The sequence below is a fragment of the Alosa pseudoharengus genome, unplaced genomic scaffold (assembly GCF_046254945.1).
Source record: "Alosa pseudoharengus isolate Yale_2024_CS ecotype anadromous, Long Island Sound unplaced genomic scaffold, YU_APseudo_1.1 YU_APseudo_1.1_scf_13, whole genome shotgun sequence".
In the NCBI taxonomy this organism is placed as follows: Eukaryota; Metazoa; Chordata; class Actinopteri; order Clupeiformes; family Clupeidae; genus Alosa; species Alosa pseudoharengus.
In genome coordinates, this window is record NW_027468598.1 from 24,969,762 (window position 1) to 24,981,138 (window position 11,377).

Sequence of the window (11,377 nt, forward strand, 5' to 3'; positions counted from 1 at the left end):
CCGCAATGATGCTAAAAACTGATACTGATGCCTTGCGTTTAGTAGCCTAATTGGGGTGATAGCCAAAACTAATGTGAATCACGGAGTCGGACTATCCTACAACCAAAGAAAGTAAAGGTGATTAGTAGGCCTACCTGCGTTAGCCAAATAAAGGACGGGACTGCACCCTTCACAAACCGTAAAATAAAGTTTATTAGTTTTACAGTTGACTACAGTTGACATTTCACCATCAGTCCACACAAACAATTCTGGTTTCCTTGCACTAGCCATTTCGTCATAGCCTATTCTGTCTGTTTGTAAAGCACAAACTTTGGTCAATTTCTGTAAAGAAACAGTGCCACCTAGGCCTGGGGTATGAAGTAACGTGTTGAGTCGTGTTGAGATGGATCCGTTTGGACGCAAATATTCTTGATGCGGTTTCAGGGAAGACGGAGGAAAAAAAGATCGGTTTCGTACGTGTGGACTAGCCCTCAGATTTAAACAAACAACCCCCCCACCTCCACCCCCCACTGTTTTAATGGAGGAAGTGTGGATCAGTCTAGCCTCCTCCCCCAATTGTCCCCAGGGGAGTTTCCACAGAAGAGAGCTTTCGTCCTTGGAGACCTCTTCAGCAAGGCTGATGTACACTCTTTCACTCAGTCACTCTCTCACTCTCTCTCTCTCTCTCTCTCTCTCTCTCTCACTCTCACTCTCACTCACTCACTCACTCACTCACTCACTCACTCACTCACTCTCTGTCTTCTGCTAAGAGCCTGTTCTTACGACACAAACCACTCTCACTCACCACAGATTGAGCAACCCTAGATGATCACTATTCACAAGGACACTTAACCTTTTGTTAATTTGTTACAGTTACAATCCACATACTGTACATATTAGTGTAGACCTCTCTTACAATACATCACCTGAGGACATAACACCCGCTTTCTGTCTATACACCAACATTCAGATTACATTTCCCATTCACTGCTTCTGAATTTCTCTCTCAGTACTATGACGCAAGCATGCGAGATACTAATGCATGAGTGTGAAAGTGTCTAGTATCATTGAGTCAGACGCTATGACATTTCTGACTCATTTTGAGTTGTCATAGTCATACTCATAGTTTTCTTTTATGCGAAAGTTTTATATACTCTAGTACACAGAGACTATGGCAGATCACATTGACCCAAGTAGTTCTCCACAGCATTAGTTAACCTGATTCCCTCCACGGCTGTTTGCGGACTTCTTGCTGCAGAGCAAACAGTAATCTGTGTACGTACGCTGTGGGTGTGTTTCAGGGAAACTGCCCCAAAGTGAGCTCCATCAACGACCGCAGTGACTGGAAGGTGGTGCTGAAGGCCCTGACTGTCATAGGCTTCAGCGACGATGAGGTGGAGGTAAGAAACGCCCTCCCACCAGGAGGCAGTCTAGAACCTTCTGCCTCATATTTTATGCACAAAGCGCATGATGCAGTGCAACTATGCTAAGCTCACTGCACTTTTCTGACAGATTTGATTCAGATTTTCTTAGCATGTGACTATATGGTTGTGTGTTGTGTGTATCTGAGTGCCTATGTATGTGTTTGTGTTCTGTTCAGTTCTGTTCGTGGCATCTGTGTATGTGGGTGTGTTTATTTGTTGGAAAGTTCTATGTTGTGTCTGTGTGCATGTGCATGTATGTCCATGCCCCTGCATCTGTATATCTGTGTGTAAGCGTGTGTGTATGTGATTATACCCCCCCCCCCCCCCCTACACACACACACACACACACACACAGACACACACACATACACACACACAAACACACACTCTCTCTCCCCACATCTCCCCCAGGGGAGTTGAGCTAAGAGCGCTCTGAGTTTGTCGTGGCGTGTGAGAGGTGGATTGTGCTGAACGCTTGGGGGGGGGGGGGGGGGGTCGTCTGGGCCTGAGGCCATTCCCAGTGCCTCAGAGAGACACAGAGGAAAAGGAGCTGATTATGCTCGCCGCGATAGCATCGCATTGTGTATCTCCGCCCCCACCAAGCACACAGCCCTGTAACACGGTTATAAAGCATTAGCCAACGCAGCCATAAAATTACCCCATATCTTATCTGCACCTTTTGATCTCCAAAGCATTGTAAAATCTACCACTCTTTCCACTCTCTCCCTTCATATCTACCCTTTCCACCCCTCCCCCCCATCTCTCTCTCTCTGTCCACTCCTCACTCTCTCCACTGACCCTGCCTATCTGCCTCATCTGCAGGAGCTGCTCAACATTATTGCCAGCGTGCTTCACTTGGGGAATGTCCAGTTCGGATCAGAGGACAGTGGGAGCGCGTGGATCACGTCTGAGACGCAGATCAGATACATGTCCAGGGTAACACACAGACCCCCACCACTTTCCAGCCTTGCAGTCATTTCCTGTGCATTAGCCGCATTGTGTATAAGTCGCAGGACAGTGTTTTATGCAAGTTAAAAGAAACAAAACCATGTTAACACCATATTAATTGCCCCCGTGTATTGACCTCATAGCTGAATACATTTGGCAAAATCAATGTATAAGCTGTGGCTAATAGTTGGGAAATGATGGTAACCTCTCTATGCAAAAACCATACTGTATACTAGAGGATAGGTGAGACTGTAAGTCTATAACAAGGACCCTTTTTTGTTGCTGTAGTTGATAGGAGTGGATGTTGCTGTTCTGAAGGAGGCTCTCACACATAAGAAGATCATTGCCAAAGGCGAGGAGGTATGTAAGCAGCTGTCAGCTCTCTGCAGCAGCGAGGGCCTCTAGCTCTCATGCGTTTCCACAGGGCGTGGCTGTGTCACACTTCAACATTCTTACATGTCAATGAGTGAAGTGGTTTCTGTGTCTAACAATAGGTGTTTTCCTGTGTGTGTGTGTGTGTGTGTGTGTGTGTGTGTGTGTGTATGTGTGTGTGTGTGTGTGTGTGGTCTCTCTAAGACAAGAGCAAAGGCTCTAGCAAAATTCTGCTCAATTTCTGTGATAATTGGCAGTCGCCACATCTGGAGAAGGCGCTGTTTTTTGTACCCATGAACTGAGACCAGAGACATAGGCTACTGGGTTTACAATGCTGGTATCTAAGATTGTTTGTGTTCAATGAAATCTACTGTAAAATGTGAACACAAATAAAGGTATTAAAATGTGTGTGTGTGTGTGTGTGTGTGTGTGTGTGTCACAGCTGATGAGCCCTCTAAACCAGGAGCAGGCTGCAGCAGCTCGGGACGCCCTCTCCAAGGCCGTGTATGGCCGCACCTTCTCCTGGCTGGTCAACAAGATCAACGACTCTCTGGCGTTCAAGGTACGCCTGCTGCCTTCACCTCCCGCGTCCTTCCTCCAGTGTCAGGCTCCTTCACCTCTAGAATACCCCCTCGGCCGTGGGCGGACAGATCAGGACACCATCCCCTTCCAGGCAGCTACCGATTCCCAATCCTCCCACTGCTTGTTATTTGTCCATAGAATACATTAGTGTTTGGACAACGACCCCACCCCCGCCCCAACACACACACACACACACACACACACACACACACACACACACACACAGACACACACACACACACACACACACACACACACACACACACACACACACACACACACACACACACACACACACACACACACACACACACACACACACACACACACACACACCAGTCCCCCTTCTGTGCCCCTCCCCTGTATAGCAGTCCTCGTAGAGTGGGGATTGGCTGCTGCTACAACACAGGAAGAAGTCCATCAGTCCTGACAGCGTGGCTCCCTAATATCCCCACATGGATATTTGGCTCCCCCTAGTGGAAATATTTAGAAGTTACAGGCCGGAGAAGAATGGCGCCTCTAAATAATGACTCTTTTGTGGGGAGAATTGCTCTTTTGTTGACTCATTGTGTGACACATTTTTCAGGATGACTCACGGCTCTCAAGCAAGAATGCCTCTGTGATTGGTCTTCTGGACATCTATGGTTTCGAAGTCTTCCAAAACAACAGGTACTATTGTACACTTGTGTTGAAGGCTTGAAATGCTACAGAAATATTTCTTCTGAGTTTAATTCTGTTAAATATTAATCCTGATGTTGACTTTGCTGTGTGCTTCTGCTTCTCCACCTTCCTCCCTGGCCTCTTTGCAGTTTTGAGCAGTTCTGCATCAACTACTGCAATGAGAAGCTCCAGCAGCTCTTCATCGAACTCACCCTGAAGTCTGAGCAGGATGAGTATGAGGCTGAGGGAATCACGGTGAGAACACTCAACTCTCTCTCCCTCTCTCTCTCTCACTCTCCCTCTCTCTCTCGCTCTCTCTCTCTCTCTGTCTGTCTCCATCTCTCTCTCTTTCTCTCTCTCGGTCTCTCTCTCACTTATGCACACACAAACACTTTTACTCACATTGTGCTGTACTGTATCATCCCTTCCTTACTCTCTAGTGTATCGTGCCTAACAACGCCCCTTAGCTGTTGTAAAATCAGTGTAACCTACAGACTCAAGTGGCTTATTACTTTTCTGTTACTGTTACTATAAATAACCTGGCAAAGTTTCATAAAGTAAAGGCACAGCAACGAGAAATGTAACGATTTATTCATAGATAGTCATTCTTCCGCTAAAAATATATATTTTCTCTATCTGAATGGTTGCCAAGCAACGTCGAGACGCAGCTACTTTAACTTTTGTATCAAGTTATGGTAGCGCAGTAATATAGAACGAAATGCGGTCAAGGTGTATGTTTATGCTGCATTTTACAACAGCATCGAACGCGATTCAGCCAATCACAATGAAGGACCGGTTTTAGTTTTAGAAAATCTGGTTGCCCATCCTTTACACCCTGCCTTACATCAACATACTCAAGAGTGTACTATATTCTGGGGGCGCTGTGGCGCAACAAGCTACAGCGCCCGTACCATGAACGGGTCCAAGCACCCATGGGGACCCAGGTTCGAATCCGACCTGCGGTCATGTCCCGATCCCACCCATCTCTCTCTCTCCCACTCACTTCCTGTCAATCTTCACTGTCCTGTCGGAATAAAAGCAAAAAACCCAAAAAATATACTTAAAAAAAAAAAAAGAGTGTACTATATTAATTTAGAATCTGTGTTAATACTCTTACGTAACACACCTTCATCATGGTACAGGAGTTCCTCTAGAACTGTGTCACAGCTAATACCTGAGTCACGATCATACAAAGTAAACTGATTAAAACTCTACTCTGCTGTGTCATTCACACAGCTATCACACTTACACCATCATTCCACCTCACGCATGCCAGCTTTATACGGTACTATTCCCCATACGTAAGGGATAACAGCCACAGAGGTGTCTGGAAATTAGTGGATGAGACGGAATGACTGAATAAATGGATGAGTCGGAGGGAAAGGACTCATAGTGCCAAGCTTATTAATTGTGTATATCGGGACACCTCAAATGCCGATATCCCCTGGTTGGGGATCATGGATGTAGGTAATAGTAATGCATTTATAGCACAAAAAAGGGAAACATGCAGTTCAGTTTCATTCTTTGGTTATTGACAATGGTAACGCTTGTTTACAGTTGATTCCACTGTTGCCAAGCGTGCTCCCTAGTTCAACAGTTGTTTACGATGGTTTTTGTAGTTTCTGTTCAAAAGAGCATTGATATGGAACGGTGGTTAAACCTTTTTACCAGATCTACTTCATTTGTGTCCCGATATTCAGAATTAATAGCCCCCTGCCAACCAATCAGAAAATAGTATTTCTTTTTTACGGGGAAGTAGGAGAGAGGCCGCACTATGCATATATACTCTTTTATTTGCACATATGCGTTTCGGCATATGAACTTGCAGGTGTATGTGTGTGTAAATCAAAGGCATCCCAAGCCTGTGTCTGATGTATTTCTAAAATATCTTGACAGTATTGCAACTACACGCTGAAACGCGTATGTGCAAATAAAAGAGTATATACATGTATGCATAGTGCGGCCTCTCTCTTACTTTCCTTTATGTATAACTATCCAGGCCAGCACTCTTAAAGTTTAAAAGTAGACAAATTGAGTGAAGCCTGCTCCTATCCTCACTGACTTTGTTTACGGGGAATAAATGATAATGATGAGGGTTCTGTTCTTTACAGAGCAGTGGCATTCCACACAATACTTTAGCCTAATGCTGAATATTATAGTCCAGTAGTCCTCACATGCTAAGAATATGTTTTATGTTCATAAACTACACTCTATTATAGTCTTACCCATTATCTGTAGTGGGTTGATGTCACAAACTGTATCATGGATATGGAGGGAGAAGGTCTGCACACTGTATGTCAGCTCCAAAAAAATTATTTATTTAAGTCAAAAAAGGTGTACTGTATGACCATTGACCGTGACCATTTTCGCAGGAAAATGTTCAGTTCTGTTTTTGTGAGGTTGATATGACCGTAACCATTGGTCACAGCACTGGAGTTCTGCACACACCACAACCTTGTCATTGTACTTCACTCTATAGTAGCCATAGTGTAGTTCAAGAACATATTTGTTCCCCATACGATCCTGTTCATGGTATACTATGGTAATATTATGGTATGGTATGATGGTAGTCCTAACACTCTAACCAAGAGGGTGTGTGGGGCTTTGTTGAGTTGGGTATCCATGACGTTGGGGCGTGGGGGCTACTCCACTGTACGTGCCATGTGTGTCTAGTCAAAGAACACATTATGGTCTGATGTGTGATATGGGGCCTGCTCTGCGTTGTTTGTATGGAAATGCCGACCTCTCGGACCGCACTCTAAAAACATCTCTGCCCAGCCGCTAATAAAAGAAGGGTCTGTTTGGTGACCCAGATGTCCAGAGTGGGATCAGAATGCTTTGGAGTGGGGATTCCTTGCATTCTGAAAATGTCTGGTTTTATAGTTGTGATAATTTAAAAGTAATACATATTTATCAGTCTGTTTATTGTCTGTGTTGTTTTTCTTTTCTTTAACAGTGGGAGCCTGTGCAATATTTCAACAACAAGATCATCTGCGATCTCGTGGAGGAGAAATTCAAAGGCATCATTTCCATCTTGGTGAGGAATTGTGTCAAAGTTCTCATTATTACATTTCCTTTTTTCTTTTGTCTTGCTCCTTTTTTTTAAGTGGGCACATGACTCAAGTTTCGCTGGTGTCACTTCCTTCTCTCTTCTTTTGTGTTCTCTACATCTCTTTCCCTTTCTCTTCCCTCCTCTCTCTCTCTCTCTCTCTCTCTCTCTCTCCCTCTCTCTCCCTCTTCTCCTTCAGGATGAGGAGTGCCTCAGGCCTGGAGATGCCACTGATATCACCTTCCTGGAGAAGTTGGAGGAAACTGTAGGGGGACATGCTCATTTCGTAACGTGAGTCCACCACACACACACACACACACACACACACACACACACACATTCAAGGGCCCAACACTGATCTGGCCAATTGTGTATCATACTAATTGATGGACAGCAATAGGCAAAAGGCTTGAATAGGATATAAATATATGAAAATCCTATTAAAAAGCTTAGATGATACAAGAGCTGGATTAATCGGCCTTATGTGTTCTGTGTGTGTGTGCGTGTGTGCTTGCTCCAGTCATAAGCTGGCCGATGGAAAGACCCGGAAGGTCATGGGCCGGGAAGACTTCAGGCTGCTGCACTACGCTGGAGAGGTCAACTACAATGTGAATGGTGAGAGGTCACCGGGGATTGGGCAGAGGTGCCTGATGTCAGCAGGGGTGGTCCACCAAAGATGACGATTCACCAAAGATACTGACCTCAAAATGGGATTTGTTCTCTCATGATTGTTTTCTTTCAGTAATTGGATTTCTCCTTGTTCTATTTTTTAGGTTTTCTTGACAAGAACAACGACCTCTTGTTCAGGAACCTAAAGGAGGTAAGAGTGTTGACAGAAAGAGAAGATGCTAAAGGGAACACACACTGACTGATACTAGTGATGTGTCTTTTGAGAACAATAGGATTGTTAGTTTCATTTGTGTTGTGTCTGTGTCTGTGTGTTTCCCTGCTGCTAGGTTATGTGCCGGTCAGAAAACAAGATCCTCACCCAGTGCTTCGACAGGGAGGAGCTGACCGACAAAAAGCGTCCAGAAACGGTGAGAACTAGCTCTTGCTCGCTTGCGCTCTTTCTCCCCCCCCCCCCAAGCGGACCCTCCACATTAACGGTCCGCTTGTTTTCAAACAAACGTCCCGCCAGTTTCCCTGGCCCATGTCCACGCCTCTGCGCATGGCATCAGATGCGGTGATACTCGGGGAATCTCTGCCCGGGCCGCGCTGGGGCGGCCCACGGCCCAAAGAATGCCCTGACTCTTGGGTGCCCTCCACACTTCGCTCACTGTTTCCCAGCTGCCCCCCCGCCCTACCCCCCTCCCAGCACCCACTGCTCCACTGGCCATTGGCCGGGTGTGGGTGGCCCGCTCTTGTTGACTGTTTGTGGGCATTGTTGACGGCTAGTTGCTCCCCCACCACCATCACCAGCAGCCAAACGCTCTCAGCGCCTGGTCGGACCTGCACACTGGGACCTGTGTTCTCAGCCCAGTCGCTGGCTTTTTCTCTCCCCCCTCGTTCAACTGGCTTTCTTTCTGTCTCTGCGGCTTGTGCTCTTCATCGCTACTGTACTGTTGCTGCCCGCAGACGGCCACCCAGTTCAAGACCAGTCTGGCGAAGTTGATGGAAATTCTGATGTCGAAGGAGCCGTCATACGTCCGCTGCATCAAGCCCAATGATGCCAAACAAGCAGGTGTGTTAGCATGACTCTAGGACACAGGCTTAGCTTTGGGGAAAAAGTGTACATAATTGGGTTGTAGGATTGTACATATATTATTATTATTAATAATAATAATAATAGTATGATAAGTAATTTGTTTTCTGTTTTTGATTAATGGTTAAAGGTGTTGACTTACAAATGTAATTGGGTTCTGTTTAGTAAGGTGAAGTGAGAGTTGAGTGTGTGGTGTTAGAAATGGTCCAGTGCACTGAGATGCTCTCTGTCTTAACAGTAGCACAGTATTTCCTTTGTGCCAGTTTCACAGCCATTTTTTTCTGTTTTTAACAGCCTTTAAGTAATAAACTCACTTCGTGTGATTTTGATTTAAGGTATCAAATTCAGCTGCTGTGTTCATATTGTTGATAGATAATGTAAGCAAAAAGTTACATGGTACTCATGAATGGAAACATAGAGGAGTATTTAAGCAAAAAAGTCTTGTACAGGAAAAATCTTTTTGATAAATGATAGCATATTGAAGGTAAATGTGTATTAATTATTTATGCTAAATATTGGTCCTTCTCTGGGGGATCTGTCTCCTTGATCTGTACTGTCAGTCAGCAGCCAATGTATTAAAAATGTCCTTATTCTATCTGTGGAATGTTTTCAGATGAAACGTTCAGACATGTACAAATATATGCAAGTTTGAGTGTTTGCTAGTTTGACACACACACACACACACACGCGCGCGCGCACACACACACACACACACACACACACACACACACACACACACACACACACACACACACACACACACACACACATAGACACGCACACAGACACAGACACACATATACTGTACATGAGTCCTTTGTCTCAGAATATGAGATCACCTTTGTGTTCTTTACCCTTACCAATGTTGATTGACACCATGTCTGTTGGGTGTTCTGTTAGGTCGTTTTGATGAGGTTCTGATCAGGCACCAGGTGAAATACCTGGGGCTGATGGAGAACCTGAGGGTGAGAAGAGCTGGATTTGCATACCGTCGACGCTATGAGATCTTCCTGCAGAGGTACACATCTGCACCTGATTGGTGCACCTTGATTGCCTTTGAATAATACAGTTCTGCATTTAACTTTTTACATTTTCGGTATATGTTTTGAGCACGATTAAATTTTACATTTTATAAATGTTGGATTCTATATTAGTATTAGTTTTTGATGATGTATGAATCATGTATACTTATTGTAAGAATGGCTGGTTGACACTGCTGACATACTTGATTTTAAATGACAGTGTGTGATTATTTGATGATGGTATTTGTGAATAGTTTATTTTAAGGTCTGTTGTTTTTGTAGTTTGTATTAACTCTGCCACGTTTCCCTCCTCGGCTTTCTTGTAGATATAAGTCCCTGTGTCCAGAGACCTGGCCCAGCTGGAATGGCCGTCTGGTAGATGGAGTGTCTACACTGGTCAAACACCTCGGCTACAAGCCGGAAGAGTACAAACTGGGCAGGTTGGTCATTATCAACAAAGATCGACAGTCTGAAAGCTGAAGTAGCAAGTTCTGCTCTACAGTAAAACGCAACAGGAAATGAGTTTGGTTCCAAAACGTTATATCCTCCATTTAAATGAATTTTCATTAAAAAAAAATTATATTTTGTTTTCCAAGTAATTTCAGTAAAATTGTAATTGGGTATTGTTGTTGGATTTATATTTATTCAGTTCAAACCAACACAATTTTATTGATATTACCTGAAATACACAATTAAATGACATGACTTTTTAATGTTTTTAAAAATGTTTAATGTTTTTAAAAATAGAACTCTTCAAATATTCAACAAATGACCAACAAAAACATTCAGTATGCACTAGAATCCTCCTGGTTTCCTGGAAACGGTGACTGATCTGAAGCATGACATTTCTGCCTTCACAGGTCTAAGATCTTCATCCGATTCCCAAAGACTCTGTTTGCCACTGAAGATGCGTTGGAAACAAGGAAACACAGTATAGGTAAGTTTGTCTGTCAGTATAATAATTAATAGTAATATAGGAGTGAAAATATTATATGAGAATATTAAGAAATAATTTTGATCCAATCATAATTCTACTCATGAATACAATCTGTGTTTTTACAGCTACCAAACTGCAGTCAGCCTGGAAAGGCTACAGGCAAAAGACCAAGTACCGCAAACTGAGGAGCAATGGTGTGTGATCTAAGCTTCTCTTGCTCCAATCCTCTATTTTATCACATGTCACTATTGCATGGTCTGAACCTGCGGTTCCTCTCGTACTGAGCAGGATTACCATTGCAACAACACATCATCAGTAGGGTAAAACGAACCTGTCTCACGACGGTCTAACCCCAGCTCACGTTCCCTATTAGTGGGTGAACAATCCAACGCTTGGTGAATTCTGCGTGAGCTTGAAGTGCTGTTTCTGTGAGATGTGTTCCTGTAATGCCAGTCTGCTTGACCCTGTGTGACATGTGACTCCACAGCCATTGTGATCCAGGCGTGGTGGAGAGGAATCCTGGCCTGCAAGAAAGCCCAGCGCAGGAGGCAGGCGGCCGGCACTATCCGCAAGTGGGTGCTCTTACTTTCAGTAGCAATACGTTGACTTTGGCTAGGGTGACCAGACCTCCATAGTGGCCTGTCAAAATGCATGGAAACCAAAACTGTTCCCCCTTTTTATAGATAAAAACAATAGATATTT

At 44.3% G+C, this 11,377-nt stretch overlaps 1 protein-coding gene across 3 annotated transcripts in view; it reads left to right on the forward strand.

Annotated features, from left to right (window-relative positions):
* Nucleotides 1–11,377, forward strand: part of myo1cb (myosin Ic, paralog b) — a 44,960-nt gene that overhangs the window by 27,221 nt on the left and 6,362 nt on the right. For all 3 annotated transcript variants that reach the window (XM_076282637.1, XM_076282639.1, XM_076282638.1), the window contains exons 7-23: nt 1,281–1,379; nt 2,226–2,339; nt 2,640–2,711; nt 3,166–3,285; nt 3,892–3,974; nt 4,115–4,220; nt 6,922–7,002; nt 7,214–7,305; nt 7,535–7,629; nt 7,788–7,834; nt 7,971–8,051; nt 8,590–8,695; nt 9,617–9,734; nt 10,065–10,178; nt 10,599–10,675; nt 10,801–10,869; nt 11,163–11,247. In XM_076282637.1, coding sequence (XP_076138752.1) covers nt 1,281–1,379; nt 2,226–2,339; nt 2,640–2,711; nt 3,166–3,285; nt 3,892–3,974; nt 4,115–4,220; nt 6,922–7,002; nt 7,214–7,305; nt 7,535–7,629; nt 7,788–7,834; nt 7,971–8,051; nt 8,590–8,695; nt 9,617–9,734; nt 10,065–10,178; nt 10,599–10,675; nt 10,801–10,869; nt 11,163–11,247 — 1,559 coding nt within the window. The remainder of the gene's footprint in view (nt 1–1,280; nt 1,380–2,225; nt 2,340–2,639; nt 2,712–3,165; nt 3,286–3,891; nt 3,975–4,114; nt 4,221–6,921; nt 7,003–7,213; nt 7,306–7,534; nt 7,630–7,787; nt 7,835–7,970; nt 8,052–8,589; nt 8,696–9,616; nt 9,735–10,064; nt 10,179–10,598; nt 10,676–10,800; nt 10,870–11,162; nt 11,248–11,377) is intronic.